Source organism: Caloenas nicobarica, chromosome 1, assembly GCF_036013445.1.
Source record: "Caloenas nicobarica isolate bCalNic1 chromosome 1, bCalNic1.hap1, whole genome shotgun sequence".
NCBI lineage: Eukaryota > Metazoa > Chordata > Aves > Columbiformes > Columbidae > Caloenas > Caloenas nicobarica.
The window spans coordinates 213,348,559-213,368,015 of record NC_088245.1 but is presented as its reverse complement, the minus strand read 5'-3'; the positions used below and the strand labels follow the sequence as shown (position 1 = coordinate 213,368,015).

At 48.2% G+C, this 19,457-nt stretch overlaps 1 protein-coding gene across 1 annotated transcript; it reads left to right on the top strand.

Moving 5' to 3' along the window:
- The first annotated feature begins 7,707 nt into the window (after positions 1-7,707).
- KLHL35 (kelch like family member 35) lies at positions 7,708-15,302 on the top strand. The gene is made up of 6 exons (XM_065657235.1): positions 7,708-8,597; positions 10,974-11,158; positions 11,710-11,828; positions 12,317-12,505; positions 13,704-13,892; positions 15,114-15,302. The coding sequence occupies exons 1-6, from the start codon at positions 7,708-7,710 to the stop codon at positions 15,300-15,302; spliced, it is 1,761 nt and encodes a 586-aa protein (XP_065513307.1).
- Positions 15,303-19,457: the final 4,155 nt, after the last annotated feature.

The window sequence follows — 19,457 nt, the reverse complement described above, 5'->3', positions numbered from 1 at the left end:
GTGGTGTGTTCTGGGATTGTCTTGCATAATGATGATGCCTTGATCATCAACCTATGTTTCTGCTTTTTCATACTTCATGAGGGAGCTAAAGCTATGATGGGAGGAAGGTCTGGAGATCTATCCTTCTTGAGATCAGTAAAATAATGTTGAATCACCTCTTGATGACACCAAGCTGATTGGTGTGGTTGATGCACCTGAGGGACAAGGTGCCATCCAGAGGGACCTGGAGAAGCTCAAGAAGTGGGCCCATGAGGTTGAAAAGGGCCAAGTGGAAGGTCCTGTACCTGGGTTGGGGCAACCCCCGCTATCAATACAGGCTGGAGATAGAGGGATTTATGAAAAATGATCACCTCTGCTGGGAGGACAGGCTGAGAGAGTTGGGGTGTTCAGCCTGGAGAAGAGAAGGCTCTGGGGAGACCTCATTGCGGCCTTTCCGGACTTAAAAGAGACTGAGAAGAAAGATGAGGACAGACTTTTGAGCAGGGCCTGTTGTGATAGGACAAGGGGTGATGGTTTGAAGCTAAAGGAGGGGAGCTGAAGGCCAGACATGAGGAAGAAGTTGTTGACCCTGAAGGTGGTGAGAACCTGTCCCAGGTTGGCCAGAGAGGTGGTGGATGAACCATCCCTGGAGACATCCCAGGCCAGGCTGGACGGGGCTCTGAGCAATGTGAGCTGGTGCAGATGTCCCTGCTCATGGCAGGGGTGGCACCGGATGAGCTTGGAAGGTCCCTTCCAACCCAAACTATCCTATGATTCTATGGTTCTCTCCCATCCAGGTTTTATAAGACAGTAGCTGTCATGTGGAGAAGAGATGACCCTGCAGACCTGAGTCTTGAACAGTAACTGTCGAATAATTTTTCAGTGTTTGTGGCCACATGGGGAGAATGATGCACCTGTAGAACTGATCAGGCAGCAGTTTTAAACCAAACGGGAAGCAATTTATTTTTAATGCACACTATGCAAGTCATTGCCCCGGGATGCTGTGATGGTAAAAAAACATAAGCAAGTTCAAAGAGGAATAAATGGCTCGTGCGTTCACTAGCACTTATTAAACACAGGAGTCTGGGTGCGAGATCCAGCTTGGGATGTCCCTGAGCTGTTCCTCGCTAACCATGTACATTAAGGGAAAGGTTTGCTCATGCATGCTCTATCTTTTTATTCTTTACCCGACGATCTGCTCCCAGCTGCAGACAGAGGGTGCTTTGGGTGAGGAGAGGATCTTGTCTGGGTCAGTGTGGGATTGTTCTTTGTTAAGCAGCTGTTTTTTCCAGTCCCTGAATGGCTGCATTTAACTGATAGTTGAAAGGGATTACAATAAATACAACACTTTCTCACTGGTTGGTGATGGGTAGTCAGTACCGTGTCATGAATTTGACCGGCTCTAGGGATACCATTTTAGTGTTAAATCTAAAATTGCCCTAGGGGAAAGGGTAGAGCTCCTGATATCTACAGTATTGAATAACCTCTAACCCAGGGGCTGTCATTGCTGTACCCTAGGGAAAGATACTGTAAAGTTGAAAGGAGAGAAATGAGAGTTGTGTAGGCTGTGTCTGTTATTCAAATAAAAGAACTGTGGATTGGTTGCTGGCTCTAAGCCCAAATGTCTTGGGACAGCCAACATTGTGCTATTTAACTCTTTTTCTTCCTCTCTAAAACTGCCCTGATTTGTAAGAGCTTAGTGGTACAGCTGGGATAGTTCTTGTAACATCTGGGAACTTTTCCAACCCTTTAAATTTGCCAATAGAGTTGTAGTCTGGGGGTCTGGGAGGTGATGCTGATGTGATGATGCCCTAGGCCTACACACTTATCTGCCATAAGAAGGATCTCTTATGTCTCCACTAAAGCCTTGATATGATGCAGTGGCTAGAAGCTTGCAAAGTTCAATCTCATCCTGAAGCATAGCCATAATGTGCACAGCAGCAGCGACATGAGGCTGAAGGTTGGTTCCCCACCTCCTCCTGGGCTCTTGGTGCAAGCAACCTTTTCTTGGTTGAAGCTCCTGACCAGGTTTCAAGCTCAAGGTGAGTATTCACTACATGTGAAATAGGAAACCAAGTGGTTTTTGGTGGTTTTTGTTTGTTTGTTTGTTTTTTGTTTTTTGGGGGTTTTTGTTTGTTTGTTTTTTGGTTTTGTTCTTTTTGTTTTGTTTTCCCTTTTAAAGCTCTTATTTTTCTCCCTCTCATCCTTCTGGACCCTATTTTTGTTCCAGTTACTTCTCTGCTCTTCTTCATCTACTTGGCTTTCCTCCTCCACTCTCTTCTCCTGGATACTGGTGACTGCCCTTGACTTCTGATAAGTGTCTGAGGGTGCAAAGAGAGTGTCCTGACTCTCTCCATGGCAAGGTGGAGCCATAGATGGTGGTGCCAGGAATGCATAGACAGCTGTCATGGATAGGAAGTGTTTCCTTCTCTCAGGCATGTGGTGGGGAGGTAGAGAGCAAAGCATTGTCAAGTCCTAGTGACCACCTCCCTCTAGATATCTCACTGTGGTTTCCGTTACCTAGAATCATAGAATATTTTGAAGGGGGTGATCTTCTTACAAAGACACCCCCTCAAGAAGGCCAGGGGCATCCTGGGGTGTATTAGAAGGGGGGTGATTAGCAGGTAGAGAGAGGTTCTCCTCCCCCTCTACTCTGCCCTGGTGAGACTGCATCTGGAATCTTGTGTCCAGTTCTGGGCCCCTCAGTTCCAGAAGGACAGGGAACTGCTGGAGAGAGTCCAGCACAGGGCAACGAAGATGCTGAAGGGAGTGGAGCATCTCCCGTGTGAGGAAAGGCTGAGGGAGCTGGGGCTCTGGAGCTGGAGAAGAGGAGACTGAGGGGTGACCTCATCAATGTTTATAAATATATAAAGGGTGGGTGTCACGAGGATGGAGCCAGGCTCTTCTCGGTGACAACCAATGATAGGACAAGGGGTAAAGGGTTCTAGCTGGAACACAAGAGGTTCCACTTAAATTTGAGAAGAAACTTCTCAGTGAGGGTGCCAGAGCCTGGACCAGGCTGCCCAGGAAGGTTGTGGAGTCTCCTTCTCTGCAGACATTCCAACCCGCCTGGACACCTTCCTGTGTAACCTCATCTGGGTGTTCCTGCTCCGGCGGGGGGATTGGACTGGATGAGCTTTTGAGGTCCCTTCCAGCCCCTGACATTCTGTGATTCTGTGATCTTCACCCAGCTCAGGTTGCTCAGAGCCCCGTCCAGCCTGGCCTGGGATGTCTCCAGGGATGGGGCATCCACCACCGCTCTGGGCAACCTGGGCCAGTGTTTTTGTTAATTGTAAAAAATTTCTTACTGAATTTATCCAAAACTTCCTGATTTATTTAAAACTCTCTCCTACCTTTCCTCTTGTCTTTTCCACTCTATTCTCTTCTCTCTTCAGCTCAGCTGTGTCCTTTCTCCTTCCTATTTCTTTCTCCTCCTGACATGCATACTCTGCTCCTCCTTCAGGAAGCTTTGGTCCTACATTCATACAGGGCTTTCCCCAACAGATGCCTGGAGTTCTTGGTCCTATAGATTTTATTTCCCTTTCGCATCTTTTTCATGCTTGTGGCTTTGTGCCTAATGTCTTCTGTGGGCCATGTGACAGCGGCTGAGCATTTTTAACGTTAAGAAGGGATTTTAGAGTCCTAATCCACTGTAAGATCACTGCTTCTGGCGTGCGTATCTACCCTATAATAGGGAAAGGGGTGATGGTTTTAAACTAAAAGAGGGGAGATCCAGGCTAGACACAAGGAAGAAATGTTTTATGATGAGGGTGGTAAGAGCCTGTCCCAGGTTGGCCAGAGAGGTGGTGGATGCCCCATCCCTGGAGACATCCCAGGCCAGGCTGGACGGGGCTCTGAGCAACCTGATCTGGGTGAAGATGTCCCTGCTCACAGCAGGGGGTTCGATCGGACGAGCTTTGAAAGTCTCTTCCAAACCAAATAATTGTCTGACTCTACAACCCAGGGCACTGGGGTCGAAGGAGATGTTGAGCTCCTGCCCCTGCATAAGGTGTCCTTCCTTTGTTCTCCCTAGCAGACAACACCTTTCAAACACCCTCATGTCCTGCAGCTCTCTGGCATATTTAATGTCCCCTGTTTCAAGCAAAAAGGCCACAAGCATGGGTTGTAGCACAGCGACAGCCACTTTGAGGCATGGTGGCATCACATGGGGAGATTCAGGGCCAAGTGCAGTCTAGCTGAAGAAGTCTTCTCAATGGGAGGCTTGGCGTGGGCACAGGGACAGCTGCACCCTGCAAAGCCTTCTCATTGTGGTCACTTTGCGTGTTTACAACTCGTAGTAGCTCTTCCCTCCCACCTCTGGGGCTGCACACACTGCTTGAAGCTGGGGTTTGGTTGTGAACAGGTTGGTAACTTGGTAACCCCATGCTTTATGGTCGTGAGGAGGTGACAGCTTTGCAAGCTTGCTGAAGAGTTTCCAACACTTTGGAGACCTTTTTGCTGGGCCCCACAGGGCAGGATCAGTGCTGTGCTGACACTTGTCCTGATGACTCTCGACCGGTTATAGAATCATAGAATCATTTTGGTTGGAAAAGACCCTCAAGATCATCGAGTCCAATGGTTAACCCATCCCTGGCACTGCCCCATGTCCCTGAGAACCTCATCTCCACATCTGTCCAACCCCTCCAGGAATGGTGACTCACCACTGCCCTCGGCAGCCTGTTCCAATGCCCCACAACCCTTTCAAGGAAGATTTTTTTCCTAATATCCAGTCTAAATCTCCCCTGGTGCAACTTGTGACCATGGAAGGTTTAGATTGGATATTAGGAAAAATATTTTCAGGAAAAATTATCTCCAGCTCCATCCATGCCCAGACATGGTCGCACCCCTGGTTGGTGCAGCCTGGCAGTGCCAACTCTATCAGGGCGGAAGGATCTAAGAACAAATCCCCCAACTCTCCCAGCCCATTGCACAGGCTGGGAAACCACAGTCCCTTCCAGGTTACCAGTGATTCATATGCAAATGCTGGGAGCAAGCAAGATGCCAGCTTGTTCCCTGCACCCCAGCGATGGGAGAGGAGCAGAAAGGAGCCAGCCAGCAAACGCGGCAGTGGTGCTCCACAGAAAAGCGATTTCACTGGGATAACAACGTGCAGAGATTAGTTATTATTAATATTTCTCTTCTGTGTATAGTGAAATAATACAAGTTGTTCGAAGTGATGCTGGGCAAGGGAGGGAAGGCTGGCTGCAGTGCATGAGAGGGTTTGGCAGTTTTCAGCACAAGGGTTTCTTCGTGGAGCTGCTTTGATCTCTGAGTATTTAAAAATTCAGCCAACAACTGGGATCAAGTTAGAGGGGAGGCTGCAGAAAGCCACACAGGGCAAACCTCCCCTTCTGTCCCTATCATCCTCGAGGACCTAATTACCTAATTATCACACGTTAATGAGGGGGACTGCAGCTCCTCCCTGACCCAATCCGTTCCTGCTCCAGGCATCTTTTTTGCTCACAAAGCCGTATTTTATTTATCGGCTTTAGTGTGGTTTCCAGCGAGACGGAGTCTCTATCAAATGAATCGTTCCACCTGGACCTCAATTTGCTCTCCAGATGGCTCGTCCCCCTTAAGCTGCCCTGGTGTGATATATTTTCCCTGAGCTACAATGGCTTTTTCCCTGGGTCCTGGCTCCTCCCTGGCTGGCTGTTATTGACAGCTGTGTGGCTAATGCCCTGTAGCTTTCTGGCATGTCATTCACGAGAAACAAAAGCAAATTTCTCCCCCCACCTCTCCGGCAGTGAGGATAAAGGGGATGCTTTTGTGCTTCCCCAAGCATTGCAGCAGAAGGGCTGAGCGTGTCTGTGGAGGGGACCTGCCTCCGTGCCGAGTTCAGACGTGGATGGGAGCTTTCCGAGAGGGAAGTTGAGTCTTCGTTAAGTCCCACCCAGAGAAGACAACCTGTGGGCCAGGTAACCTTGGACTTCTTGCAGTAACAGCTGGGGAGGCTTGGGAAAAATAAAATAAAAATAAAAATAAAAATGCAGCATTTGCTGCTGTGTGGTACTTGGATGGAGAGGGTGATCAGGAGGAATGTGCATGGGTGAGGGCAATGGGGAAAACCTCTTTTTTTTTTTGTGGTGGCATCATTTGTCTCATGGGTAGACAGGAGGGATGTGAGCTGGCATTTGGATTAATTGGGGAGAGAGGAAGGGGTGTCTCTTTGTAAGAAGATCAGCCTGAGCCACTTCTTCCCAGCACAGAGCTGTACGTGACCCTGATGGCTAAGAAATATGTGCGGATCAGGGGGATATAGGTGTGTTTTTCTTTCTTGGCATGTCGGTGAAACGTGGAGCCAGCCATGCTCTTTGCAAAGACATCTCTAGAGAGCTGCCTTTGCTCTAACTTCTTTAAATCACTTTGAACTGAGTAACAGCAGTTGCCTTCAGTGGTGTGTGTTGCATTTAGAACCTTCACCCACTCCAACATGATTTTCTAGGTGTTTAGTTAGGGGTTGTCACACTGCTTCACAGCTCTTGAGGTCTCTGCAGCTCCCCTATGGGTGGTCAAAGGTATTTTCCCCATTGCTGGGGTATTCTGGAGGCACAAAAGGTACAGTGACACTTTCTCAGGGTAGTAGGGTGAGGACCCTCAGGACTATATTTAGTTGTCCTACACATGGTTATCCTGGTGCAGGTGCAGCCAGGAGGTGTCCTCTGGAATATGGGAGAATCTGAGTACCTTTGAGGGTCTGTGGTCAGACACAGAATCACAGAATGGTTTGGGCTGGAAGGGACCTCTGGAGATCATCTAGTCCAACACACCTGCTAAAGCAGGTTCACCAGAGCAGATCACACAGGAATGTGTCCAGGCGGGTTTGAATGTCTCCAGAGAAGGAGACTCCACACCCACTCTGGGCAGCCTGGTCCAGGCTCTGGCACCTCAAAGTAAAGAAGTTTCTCCTCATATTCAGATGGAACCTCCTGTGTTTCAGTCTGTGCCCGTTGCCCCTCATCCTATCACTGGGTACCACAGAAAGGGGTCTGGTCCATTCTCTTGATGCCCACCCCTGAGATATTTTTCAGCCTTGATAAGATCCCTCTCAGCTTCTCTTCTCCAGGCTGAACAGACCCAGCTCAGTGCTTCCTCATAAGAAAATTGCTCTAGGCCCCTGAGCACCTTCGTGGCCCGTCGCTGGACTCCCTCCAGTAGTTCCCCTGTCCTTCTTAAACTGGGGAGCCTGGAATGAGATGCAGAACTCCAGATGTGGCCTCACCAGGGCAGAGCAGAGGGGGAGGAACAACCTCCCTTGACCTGCTGGTCACACTCTTCCTCACACACCCCAGGGACCATTGACCTTCTTGGCCACAAGGGCACATTGCTGACTGAGCTGGCTCATGATGGCAGGATGGGGAAAATAGTTAATAAGAGCTATAAGATGTTAGAAAGAAAAGAAAGAGTGTTGAGGTACAGCATAGACTGGGCAAGGCAACTGTCGTAGAAGAAACATCTGAAAGCAGGAGAAGTTGGTCTACTGAGATGGAGTTGGATGGGGAATATTCTAGTGGGCATCACTGCACTGTGGTTTGGAGGAAATGTTGGTTACTGAGTATGAGCCATGTGTGAGGATGAAGGGGCAGAGTCTGACTACATTTTTTTCTAGAATCTATACTTCTCCATGGCACCAAGAAAGATGCAGTAATCATGGTAGTGTTGGACATTGCAGTCAGATATTTTAATAGCATGCTGTTCTCTTGTCTCCTTCACTGCTTCTCAACCAGGATGCATCGAATGATGAAAGAAGAATCAAGTTTCAGGACAAGCAGCCTGGAAAATGTGACGCGGGACCCGGGCAAAGAAAAGCTGCACATGAAGCTCTGCAGTGGGTCCTGCCATGCTGAGCAGATCCTCCAGACACTAAACTCCTACCGGCAGAGCGGCATCTTCACAGACGTGGTGCTGTTAATTGATGGACAAGAATTTCCCTGTCACCGTGCCACTTTGTCAGCCAACAGCACATATTTCAGGGCCATGTTTGGTGGTGATCTCAAGGAAGGCCACCAGGATATCATTAATATCCAGAAGATTTCTGCTTCCAGCATGTCTCTCCTTCTTGACTACATGTATGGGGGGAACATCATCATTCAGGAGGACAATGTAGAAGGCATCTTGGAACTGTCTGACTTGCTGCAGATCTCCAAGCTCAGAGATGCTTGTGTCACCTTCCTTGAAGGCCAGCTTCACCCGTGCAATTGTTTGGGTATTATGAAGTTTGCCGATTCATTTTCCATCACATCCCTGACAGAAAAGAGCAAGAGGTTCATGCTGGAGTGTTTTGTGGAGGTGTCGTGTCACGAAGAGTTCTTGGAGATGGGTGTGAAGGAGCTGGTTGAATATCTGTCTGATGAGCAGCTGGTGGTCCCCAAGGAGGAGGTCGTCTTTGAAGCCGTCATGCGCTGGGTACGGCATGATATACCTGCCAGGAAGGGAGCCTTGAAGGACCTTCTTGAGCATGTGCGTCTGCCCCTGCTGGACCCCACCTACTTCCTGGAGAAGGTGGAAATGGATGAACTCATCCAGGACTCAAAGGAGTGCATTCCTCTACTGCACGAGGCCCGCAAGTATTACATCCTTGGCAACGAGGTCAGCTCTTTGCGATCAAGGCCCAGAAGGTAAAACACAGTGTCTTCTTCCCTAGACCTTCATGGCCTAAGTTGATGGAAGTTTGAGGGACAATCTTGGGTTGTTTTTTCTTTTCTTTTTCTTTTTTTTCCCCCCTCCTATTGCTTCTCTTTTGGCCTTCCTTTTTCCAAAATGGAGAGCTTGGAGAGGTTTGCCTGGCTTAAAGTATTTCTGTGAAATTTATACTAATGCACATGACACTTTTTTTGTTTCAGTTGGCAAGAAGTAGTCTGGATGTGCCATGATGCTATCCAGATATATGTCCGGACTATGGGCAAAAAGGGATGTTTGTAGCTCTTTATTTTTGTTTTTACCAATGAGTAGACCACTGGGTTGAGATCTGTTTTCCATTCCCACCTCTGCCACTGGATTGCTCTCATTTCATCTCTTTTGGTCTCTCTCTCACCTTCTCCAAGCTCTCTGTTAGCAGGAAGGCTTGGACCACTCTCAGTCCTCCTGGCCATCAGCATGGTACCTAGCTCAAAGGCATTGCAGTGGGGTCAGAAGTTAATGTCCAGGGGATAAAAAAAAAAAAAAAAAAAGCAGTTGTGGACAAGGTGGCTACCTGGGCATCCTCCTTTTTTATTTTTGTTTTCTTTCCATTGATTTACTGATGAACAGCAAGAAGATAAAGAGATGCTCTTCCAGTCAACTGGTAGTGTAAAGAGGACACCGAGAAAAAGCAATTTCTGGGAATGGGTGTGGGTGGAATCCTGCACCTTTTTTATGACTGAAGTTTGGATTTGACCTGCCACATTTTAAACCTCTGCTGTTTCTTCATGGTCCCGTATAAGGGTGTGCTGGGTAAGAATGCTGATGGACATGTCTGGTCTGGGGTGGTTGCCATATCAGAGTTGGTTTGCAAGGCTCGCCATCCCTTTCCAGACGAGATCCATGATTGTGGGACTGCAGGGACAGATTCTTCTCTCCTGCCCTTTGTCCCAAGGAGAACAGGTTTTCTGGATGCCTGGTGCAGCATCCTGGGCAGAAAGATGCAGGTTGCCCAGTACATCTCAGACGGATATTAGGAACAATTTCTTCCCAGAAGGGGTTGTGGGGCATTGGAACAGGCTGCTGAGGGCAGTGGTGGGGTCACCATCCCTGGAGGAGTTTAAAAGGCATTTAGACAAGGTTCTTAGGGACATGGTTTAGTGCTAGCGTTAGGTTATGGTTGGTGTCCATGATCCTGAGGGTTTCTTCTAACTGAGATGATTCTATGATTCTATGATAAATACCTAAAATTCACTGGGCATAAACCCCACCCCTCAGCATCCACATTTTACCTCTCTCCTTATATAGCTTTGGTCTTAACCAAGTTGTCTCAGGCTTCTCGAACTTTCACCCAAGTCTTTCAAATTCTTTTTTGCTTGCTCCTTCCTCTCCCCTCTTGCAGACCCGTTCCTCTCTTGCCTACTGGCTGGCAGGACTTTCCTTTCCCTGCTGTCTGTCTCATCTGCTCGCTGCTATTAGGGCTGGAGAGAGAGAGAGATTTCCTGGAAACACTTCTCTCTCCAGGCAGAGAGCTTGTTGCAGGCGGGATGCCAGGAATGGCTTTCCACACTCGTGGCTGTGCCTGAGGATTAGTTTTGATTGTGCTGGAAGCGGGAGGGTGAGTGGCAGGAGGCAATCTCATGAAGGACTTTTAAAGGTCATTCCCACTACAAGGTCCTCATGCCAAGAAAGGCCTTGAGGTGCTGGAGCGAGTTCAGAGAAGGGAACGGAGCTGGTGAGGGGCTGGAGCACAAGTGTGATGGGAGCGGCTGAGGGAGCTGGGGGTTCAGCTGGAGAACAGGAGCTGAGGGGAGACCTTCTGATCTCTGACCTGCCTGAAAGGAGCTTGGAGCCAGGGGGGGTCGGGCTCTGCTCCCCAGGAACAAGCGCCAGGACCAGAGGAAACGGCCTCAAGTTGCGCCAGGGGAGGTTGAGGTTGGATGTGGGGAACAATTTCTTCCCCAAAGGGCTGTGGGGCATTGGAACAGGCTGCCCAGGGCAGTGCTGGAGTCACCATCCCTGGAGGGGTTGGACAAACATGGAGATGAGGTTCTTAGCGACAAGCATTAGTACCAGTGTTGAGTTAACATTTGGGCTCGATCTTGAAGGTCTTTTCCAACCAAAATGATTCTACGATTTTCTTTCCCTATGCAGTTTGGACCCCTTCCCACCCAAGCTGCGAGGTGCCTTTGATTTGATAGTGCAGACAAAAGGGAAGATACAGGGGTGAAATCATTTGCCCAGAAAATGATACAGAGAGGACCTTGATCTATCTACTGGACTGTGCCGGCAATGGCCTCTTATAGATACAATGGGAGGGGTAATGGAAAGTAGAAGCCTGGTCTGGGGACTTAACCATGCCTTTTGTGGTCTAGGTTCATGGAGCTGGCAGAAGTTATCATCATCATTGGGGGCTGTGATAAGAAAGGCCTTCTGAAACTGCCCTTCACAGACCTCTACCACCCAAAGAGCAGGCAGTGGACAGCCCTTTCCAGTGTGCCTGGATACACCAAGTCAGAGTTTGCTGCCTGCACACTGAAGAACGATGTATACATATCAGGTGAGATACCCTAGACCAGATGGTCCCTTCCTGGTTGCAAAGAACAACAGAACCTCTGCTTGGGCAGCTGCTCCTTAGGTCTATCACTAGGACTCATGCATCACAGCTTTGGAGCAAGGTCACTTCTTGGTGAAGTTTATCCTTAAGTGATTTGGATTTTGCTGTGCTGAGGAAAAATTTCACCTTTGGGGGAGGATGGTAGTAGTATAAAACCTTTCCCTCCTGCTTATCTGAGTGTCTGTCAAAAGGGTTCTGCTGTGGAATGAGCTGATTTTGGTGTGTGCTGTCAGATAGGGTTTCCTAAAACCTGTCCCTTACTTAAAATACAAGGCCCATCAGATGAGTTCTATATAAGGGATGGAGCAGTGTAATAAGTGCCTTGAAGTCCAGAGGATAACTCCCTTGGGAAGCTGAGTTTATGTGGCCATAAGCCAACAACCATATTCTGGCCTAAGTTGTTTCATTGCATGGAGGAACTATGCGAGATTGTGTAACGAGGTGATGGTTCTGTCATTGGGACCATACCAGCTCTCCATGCCTCTGCTTTTCAGGAGGACACATCAGCAGCAATGATGTTTGGATGCTGAGCTCCCAGCTGAATGTCTGGATCAAGGTTGCTTGTCTACAGAAGGGCCGATGGAGGCACAAAATGGCAACACTTCAGGGCAAGGTAGGCAATGGCTTGAGTTTTGGAAGAAGCCATGTAGAGCACTGTCTCCCACTTCTGCTGCCCAGTACAATAAGAAACTGTCAGTGTGTGTTTGTCCTCTGGGTAATTTAGAGATGGTTTTGACGAGAGAACAACTAGGACATAATCGAGATGGCATTGCTTTAATTTGGGTGTGGGTTGTCACCTGAAGGAGCCACAAATGAAGTTGTAGCAGTAAGGTCTACCATTGGGTGGTGCAAGACTTCTGCAGATGGCTGCATTAAGTCCTTGGATGAAACATCTACAGGGCGGGGTGTTTCATAGAATCATGGAACAGTTTGGGTTGGAAGGGACATTTAAAGGTCATCTAGTCCAACGCCAAGGATCTACCGTGGCTTGATGTCTGTCCTGGCCAAGCCCTGTCCACCCCTCCTGTTTGTGGTAGTAACATAACCCATTAGGTGAGTCTAGGAGTTTCTAATCATCTTACTTTGCTCCTTTTGTGGCAGATCTATGCTGTGGGAGGCTTTGATGGTTTTTACCGCCTCTCCAGTGTGGAGTGCTATGACACCTTCTCCAACAGCTGGTCAACCTTGGCCCCCCTGCCTCAAGCTGTGAGCTCGGCGGCTGTGGTCTCCTGCCTCAACAAGCTCTATGTGCTTGGCGGTGCCGTGGATGACACCGCTAATACTGACAAGGTATTGCTGAGACATCAAATATGGTTGGAGACCTAAAAAACAATTTTTGCTAGGGAACATGGAGGGAAATCATAGAATCATAGAACAGTTTAGGTTGGAAGGGACCTTCAAAGTTCATCCAGTCCAACCTCTGCCATGAGCAGGGACATCTGCACCAGCTCAGGTTGCTCAGAGCCCCGTCCAGCCTGGCCTGGGATGTCTCCAGGGATGGTTCATCCACCACCTCTCTGGCCAACCTGGGCCAAGGTCTCACCACCCTCAGGGCCAACAATTTCTTCCTCATGTCCGGCCTGAATCTCTCTCCTTTAGTTTCAAACCATCATCCCTTGTCCTATCACAAAGGGCCCTGCTCAAAAGTCTGTCCCCGTCTTTCTTCTCGGCCCTTTTTAAGTACTGAAAGCCCTGAAATGGAGTTGTCCTTAAGCTACAAGGGAGCCTTTTATTTTTTTGTTTTTTAAGACTAATGAAGGCTCCCTTATAATTAGATGAGAATTCATACATTTAATTGGAAGTCTTGGGGACCAGACAGGGAAGGTGTCACGATTTGACAGCACATTAGGCGTGATTAGAGTAGAGCTGGTTCTGCTCTGAAGCACCTGTGATGTGCTGAGCCTGACAGATCCCTGTTCTTAGTCAGCCCTGAGGCACCACAAGAACAAACCTCAAATCATGTGGACCTTCATTTCAGCTAAGTAGTAAGTAATAGCAGTAGCTGCCTGAAGGAGACCCCTGCAAGCCAGACATGATACTTATGGTCTCTTGAGCTGCAGGAAGAGCCATCAGTGCTTCTCAGCTCAATCTCTGAACACTTAACCGTGTTCTGTCTGTGTTCAGCCATCCTGGGGGCTTGTCGTTTGTCTGGGAGACTTGAATGCAAGAGGGAATCATAGAATCATAGAAGAGTTTGGATTGGAAGGGACCATCAAAGCTCATCTAGTCCAATCGCCTGCCATAAGCAGGTTCATCTTCACCCAGATCAGGTTGTCCAGCCTGGCCTTGAATGTTTCCAGGAGTGGGTCATCTACAACCTAGAATGCTAGAACCCCTCATCCCTTTGCTCACTGCACTGGTCTCTGGGTGTTGAAGATCCCATCCATGTTTCTGTCCCCATGCTCTTTTATTTTTAGTCAGTGGTAGCTTCATACGAGCAAGGAGGTGAGGTAAATCCATGTTCCCATAGCTGCATTCCTCCTCACAGGTGCAGTGCTATGATCCAGAGGACAACAAGTGGACGCTGTTGTCTCCCACCCCTTTTTACCAGAGGTGCATCAGTGCCGTCTGCTTGGACAACATCATTTATGTTGTCGGTGGACTCCTCAGTAAAATCTTCAGCTATGATCCAAGGAAAGACAGCTGGCGAGAAGTGGCCACCCTGCCTGGGCCTCTGGTAAGGAAGAGCTTTGAGAAAGAAGCTTTGAGCTTGCTTTCTCTAGAATAGATGCAGCCATTTGTGTTTTGCTGAGATTGAAGGCACAGAAAATACACTGTGGGTTTGGCTCTGAGCATGTGAACATGACCTCTGCAGAGCAACTCAAACATATACATACTCACCGTCAGTGTTCGTCCTGTTTGGAGGACATATCACCCACAGCAAACCTGAGATTTCTTGCTGAGACTGGGTCTGCACTAGCTATGGATGCCAGAGGAGTGAATTCGTAGGGTGAGAATATCAGGGTTGAGGACCTGTTCTCCACATTATGTGTTTCATAGTGAGTGTTATTCTGTCTCTAGTTGGGTTGGAACTGGTGATGGTTTTGTATCTTCATTTAGTGTAACCACAGTTTTTCACTCCAAAGCCATGCTGCAATATGAACTGTGGCATAGTGAAGAGGAATGATGGGACACAGAGAATAGCTTGAGTTGCAAAGGACCTTCAAAACTTCAAAACCTTCAAAAATCTGATCCAACCCCCTGCCATGAGCAGGGACATCTGCACCAGCTCAGGTTGCTCAGAGCCCCGTCCAGCCTGGCCTGGGATGTCTCCAGGGATGGTTCAGCCACCACCTCTCTGGCCAACCTGGGCCAGGCTCTCACCAACCTCAGGGGCAAAAATTCCTTCCTCATTTCTGGCCTGAATCTCTGCTATTTAAGTTTAAAACCATCACCCCTTGTCCTATCAGAACAGGCCCTGCTAGAAGTCTGTCTCCATCTTTCTTATCCACCCATTTTAATTATGGAAAGGCCGCAATAAGGTCTCCCTGGAGTCTTCTCTTCTCCAGGCTGAACAACCACAACTCTCTCAGCCTGTACCTCAGCTAGATCCAAATGAAAATACCCATGTCAGTGCACACGTATATGTGGCTTTCACAGGCAGGCGCTGGCTGGGTTCCCGGGCAGTTGGGGTGCTTGTGAGTCCATGCTGTGCCTGGGGGTCTGCCAGAAACAGCAATGGTCCCGTCACCACTCACTTGAGCCATTTCAAAAGCCTAAACTCCTACTGAAATAGTAAGATTTCAGCACACTAGGAGCCAAACATCACTTATCTACTTTAACTCCCTTCTGCTGGGCAGGTGAGAATTGATCCCATTGCATGACCCCACTGCTCAACCCCAATGACTAAAGCTGGAGGCTTGCTCCTCAGCTCTAGGGCTTTCCTTCTGCTTTCCAGGAGAGCTGTGGCCTGACGGTGTGCGGAGGGAAGATCTACATCCTGGGTGGCCGAGATGAAAATGGGGAAGGCACGGACAAAGCGTTCACTTTCGACCCGGTGACGGGGAACGTGGAGCAGCAGCCGCCGCTGCAACGCTGCACCAGTTATCACGGCTGCGTGACCATCCTGCAGCGCATGAACAGATGACCACGGGGCTCCAACTGCATCCACCTCCCACCCAGAGCCCTCCCTTGGGACAGTGGCCACCCAATGCATGGACAGACATCTCACCTTTGTGTGGGGAAGGGCGATACAAGCCACTGAAGAAGATCTTCTCCAGCCAGCCCCTGAGCAACTTCTATTTTGTTTTTCCTGGCCTCCTGATGCAAATGGATTTGATTTTGATCTAGGACAGAGGATGGAAAGGTGCTGAGCTGTGTGAAGCTGCATCACAGACCTTGCCATAGTAGGATACAAGCGTCCTTGCAGCCCCTGGAACTACTAAATTTGACTTTTACTTAGGTTTATCTGGCTGCATATTACAGTTTCCTTTTATGTTGGCAACAGAGGCTTGCTGTCCTGCAAGGACATGTACTTGGTGCTTTCTGATGCCCAAGACTGCTGCAGTAACACTTACAATTACAGGATCCAATTCTTTAGCTAAAGCTATCAGAAATTTGGCTATTTAGCTGTGTAGAACTCTGCCAAACCATGGTGGTGACCTAAACGTCCATTAATGTCCATAAACAGTCCCACTGCAGTGGAGAGCTGAGATTGAGACTTCAAAGCTGATATCCCGAGAAAATTTCTCTACTAAATCCCCAAAATCCTGGTTAAATAGTCCATTCTACACATGCTGTATGAGGGTCTATTCCCCTAAAGTGCTGCCTCTTTTCATACAGGTTTTGTGGTTGGACTGCTGTCTCACTCTGTGAACACCACGATAAGTGATTTATGTAGCCAAGAGTTCTTTCTTCAGAGAAGCAGAGGTAGGGGAATATTAACATGTAGGAATTAAGCATGAAGATCTGAGGCATGGTAGCCATAAAATCGCATCTGGCTCATTTTGGCTCTGGAGTATGCTAGCAAGTATTAGAATAAATTCAATATTTAACAGATTTGATACAGGGTCCCTAAGAATGTGAATGTACAGCTCATTTGGAGGACGTTTGGTTACACAGACCATGTTGCTCCAAGTCAGTTGGTCTCAGGTAAAGAAATGATCCTGAGCACTTTGGATTTGGGCAGAATAGCCATAGCTTTTGGTGTGGGGGTCTTCAGTCCATGATTGGAACTGGTGATTTCTGGTGGGTCCTTGTAACTGTTTGTGTTGTTCAATTAGGGACTTAGTTGTTGCCAAATGTAGAGTGGGGTCTCTTAAAAACTCCCATTACATGTACATTTTAGGGTGCACTCCTCTACTGCAGGCTGCTGGCTGGCTGCTGTTTTCTCTGCACCTTCCTTTCCTCACCCCAATGATGACTTCTTCTTGAAGTAGAGGAAATGACTATGTCCACTGTCCCAGATACTCCCATTTTCAGGGCATTTTAATTGTCTTAAACCTCCTGGTTTTGCTTGCTTTCCCCATACAGCTGTTTTTTATCTGGTCCTCTTTAGTACCTCTGTTTTCTGTCATCTCTGAGAAATTCACCTCTTCTTTGTGATATCAAGCTACCCGTAAAACGTGGCAAAAAGAAGTCCCTGCTGAAGAACCAAAACTGGCTGTAACCAGAGTATGCTGATATCCTTTCTCCTTAGGAAATGTATGCTCTTTCTTTGCCCAAGTGATGAGCAAAGGTGTTTCATAACATGAATCGTACCCTATGCTCCTTATAGTCACATGTGGAAAGTCTCAGGACTATGGTGGCTATTTTGGACATCAAGGTGCACTACTTGGACATTCTTAGCCTCATTCTCCTTCAGGTCTCTGAATGTGAGTTAGACCTTTTATCAGATCATGAGCAGCACAATGTGTCATTTAAGCAATAAAAAGGAGATTCAATGCAGATATAGGTTATTCCCATGAGGAGAGAGAAGGAAATTCATGCTGGTAAAAGGCAATTTTATTTGCAATTGAATTGCATGCACAGTTGGGTCTTTAATGGGAATGGTGATTACAGGAGAAACTGGCACCTCTCCTTCAGTTAGTTCATAGAATCGTAGAATAGTTTGGGTTGGAAGGGACCTTCAAAGCTCCCCCAGTGCCCCCCCTGCCATGAGCAGGGACATCTGCACCAGCTCAGGTTGCTCAGAGCCCCGTCCAGCCTGGCCTGGGATGTCTCCAGGGATGGTTCATCCACCACCTCTCTGGCCAACCTGGGACAGGCTCTCACCACCCTCTGTGTAAAATATTTCTTCTTTATATCTAGTCTGAATCTCTGCTGCTTTAGTTTAAAACCATCACCCCTTGTCCTGTTGCAACTGGCCCTGCTCAAAAGTCTGTCCCCATCTTTCTTCTCAGCCCCTTTTAAGTCTGGAAAGGCCGCACTAAGGTCTCCCTGGAGCTTCTCTTCTCCAGCTGAACACCCCAGCTCTCTCAGCCTGTCCTCCCAGCAGAGCTGTTCCAGCCTCGCATCATTTCTGGGGCTCCTCTGGCCCCTCTCCAGCAGCTCCATGTGTGTCCTGTGCTGAGGACCCAGAGCTGGCCCAGCACTGCAGGGGGGTCTCCCCAGAGCGGAGCAGAGGGGCAGAATCCCCTCCCTCCACCTGCTGCTCACGCTGCTGGGGATGCAGCCCAGGGCACGGGTGCATTTCTGGGCTGCAAGCGCACGTTGCCGGCTCATGGCCAATCTTCCACCCCCAGCACCCCCAAGTCCTTCTCCTGGGGGCTGCTCCCCATCCCTCCATCCCCAGCCTGGACTGATACTGGGATTAAATTGGTTCAAATGAAAGCATCTGTCACAAGCACAAGCGCATCAATCTATGCTGTGATAACCTTCAGGGCCATAGAGACCTTTCTCCTCCTGTGGCATGATTTCCTGAGGACCACAAGTCCTATTCCATCTCTCCTCCCCAATTTTGCCTCTCTCATTGCTCTCCTGTGCCGCAAGCAATTCACCATTTTTGTACGGGCACCCCTTCGAAGTGCATGGCTCGGGACCCAGTGTCTCCACCTCACCTCGTAATTTATTTGGCCAAGGAGGTTCTTAATTCTCCATAGACTTTCCCATTAGTATGTCCCTCCTCTTGGTCTGTGCTTCAGAAAATTGTGCTAGTTTTTCAAGAGAATGAGCACAGTCAGAGCTTGCATTGAGTAAAGTCTGCTCTGCCAAAGATGGTGAGCATCACGAGGAATGAGGCCTTATGAAAGGGGTGGTCCTCATGCCAAATTTCTGACTTGAATAGGGCCCTAAACACAGACATAGCTTCCTTGGCTGCTGGCAGATCTTTGTGCTCTTGTTCTTGAGAAGAGCATAGTAATATATTTGGACATAGATTAAAAAAAAAGGAAGTTTTCCACTTGCACCGACAACTTCTCTTCCCACAGTCTTTCCTGATTTTCCTAAGGCCTCCTGGGAATCTCTTACTGTACTTCATGCTTTATTCCTGTAGAAATAAGCACACTCAAAAGGGTAGAAGGTGTTCTCATCAGCTTTCCCACCTGTTTTTGGTGTGTGTGGTTTGTTGAAATAGGTGTAACGTGGTGGAAGTTGTGGCATAGATACTGAAAGGTTCGCCCCGTTCTCGGTCCTGATATTCATGTGTTTGTGTTTTGTAAGGGCTGTGGCCATGCAGGGAAGGGTTAGGGAAGGAATTTAACCTGGGCTTTTTTTTTTTAGAAATAAATATTCACCTTGACTCTGAAGTATCTTTGCTGCAGGAATTTCATTTGAGCATATTGCTTCATGACAGTCCAAAAATACATTGTTCATGGAGCATCAGGGGAACTTTGAGAGCACCATCCTTGAGGTGTCCCAGCCTCTGTCTAGGATACCTGAATCCTCATTCTAAGCAAGTAGGAAGTTTGAGGTATGACTTTCTGTCTGCCTGGAATGATATTTTTAACTATTACACGGGGTCATGGCCAAGCCAGTGTAGAGAAGGTGCCTGGGTTATTCAAACTCAGCTGAAGGAGGGGGAAACTTGTACTCGTATTTTGGAATGAGGGAAAGAGTATTTCCAGAGAAAATGAAAAAATTATTTGTCTTGGCTGATTCTTGCTCTTCTTTAATGTGGTAGAAGAACACAAAACACGAAACTGGCTGCCACTGCGGCCCTCTTCAGTTTCTCAGAAGGCTTTTCTCAGTCCACACGTACAGTACCTCCTTGCTATGTTTACAGTAATACACAGGCTTGTTGTGGGAGCTTCGTATGGCAAAAGATGTAGAATAAAGTAGAGACCATCTGAAAAGCATGTGCGGT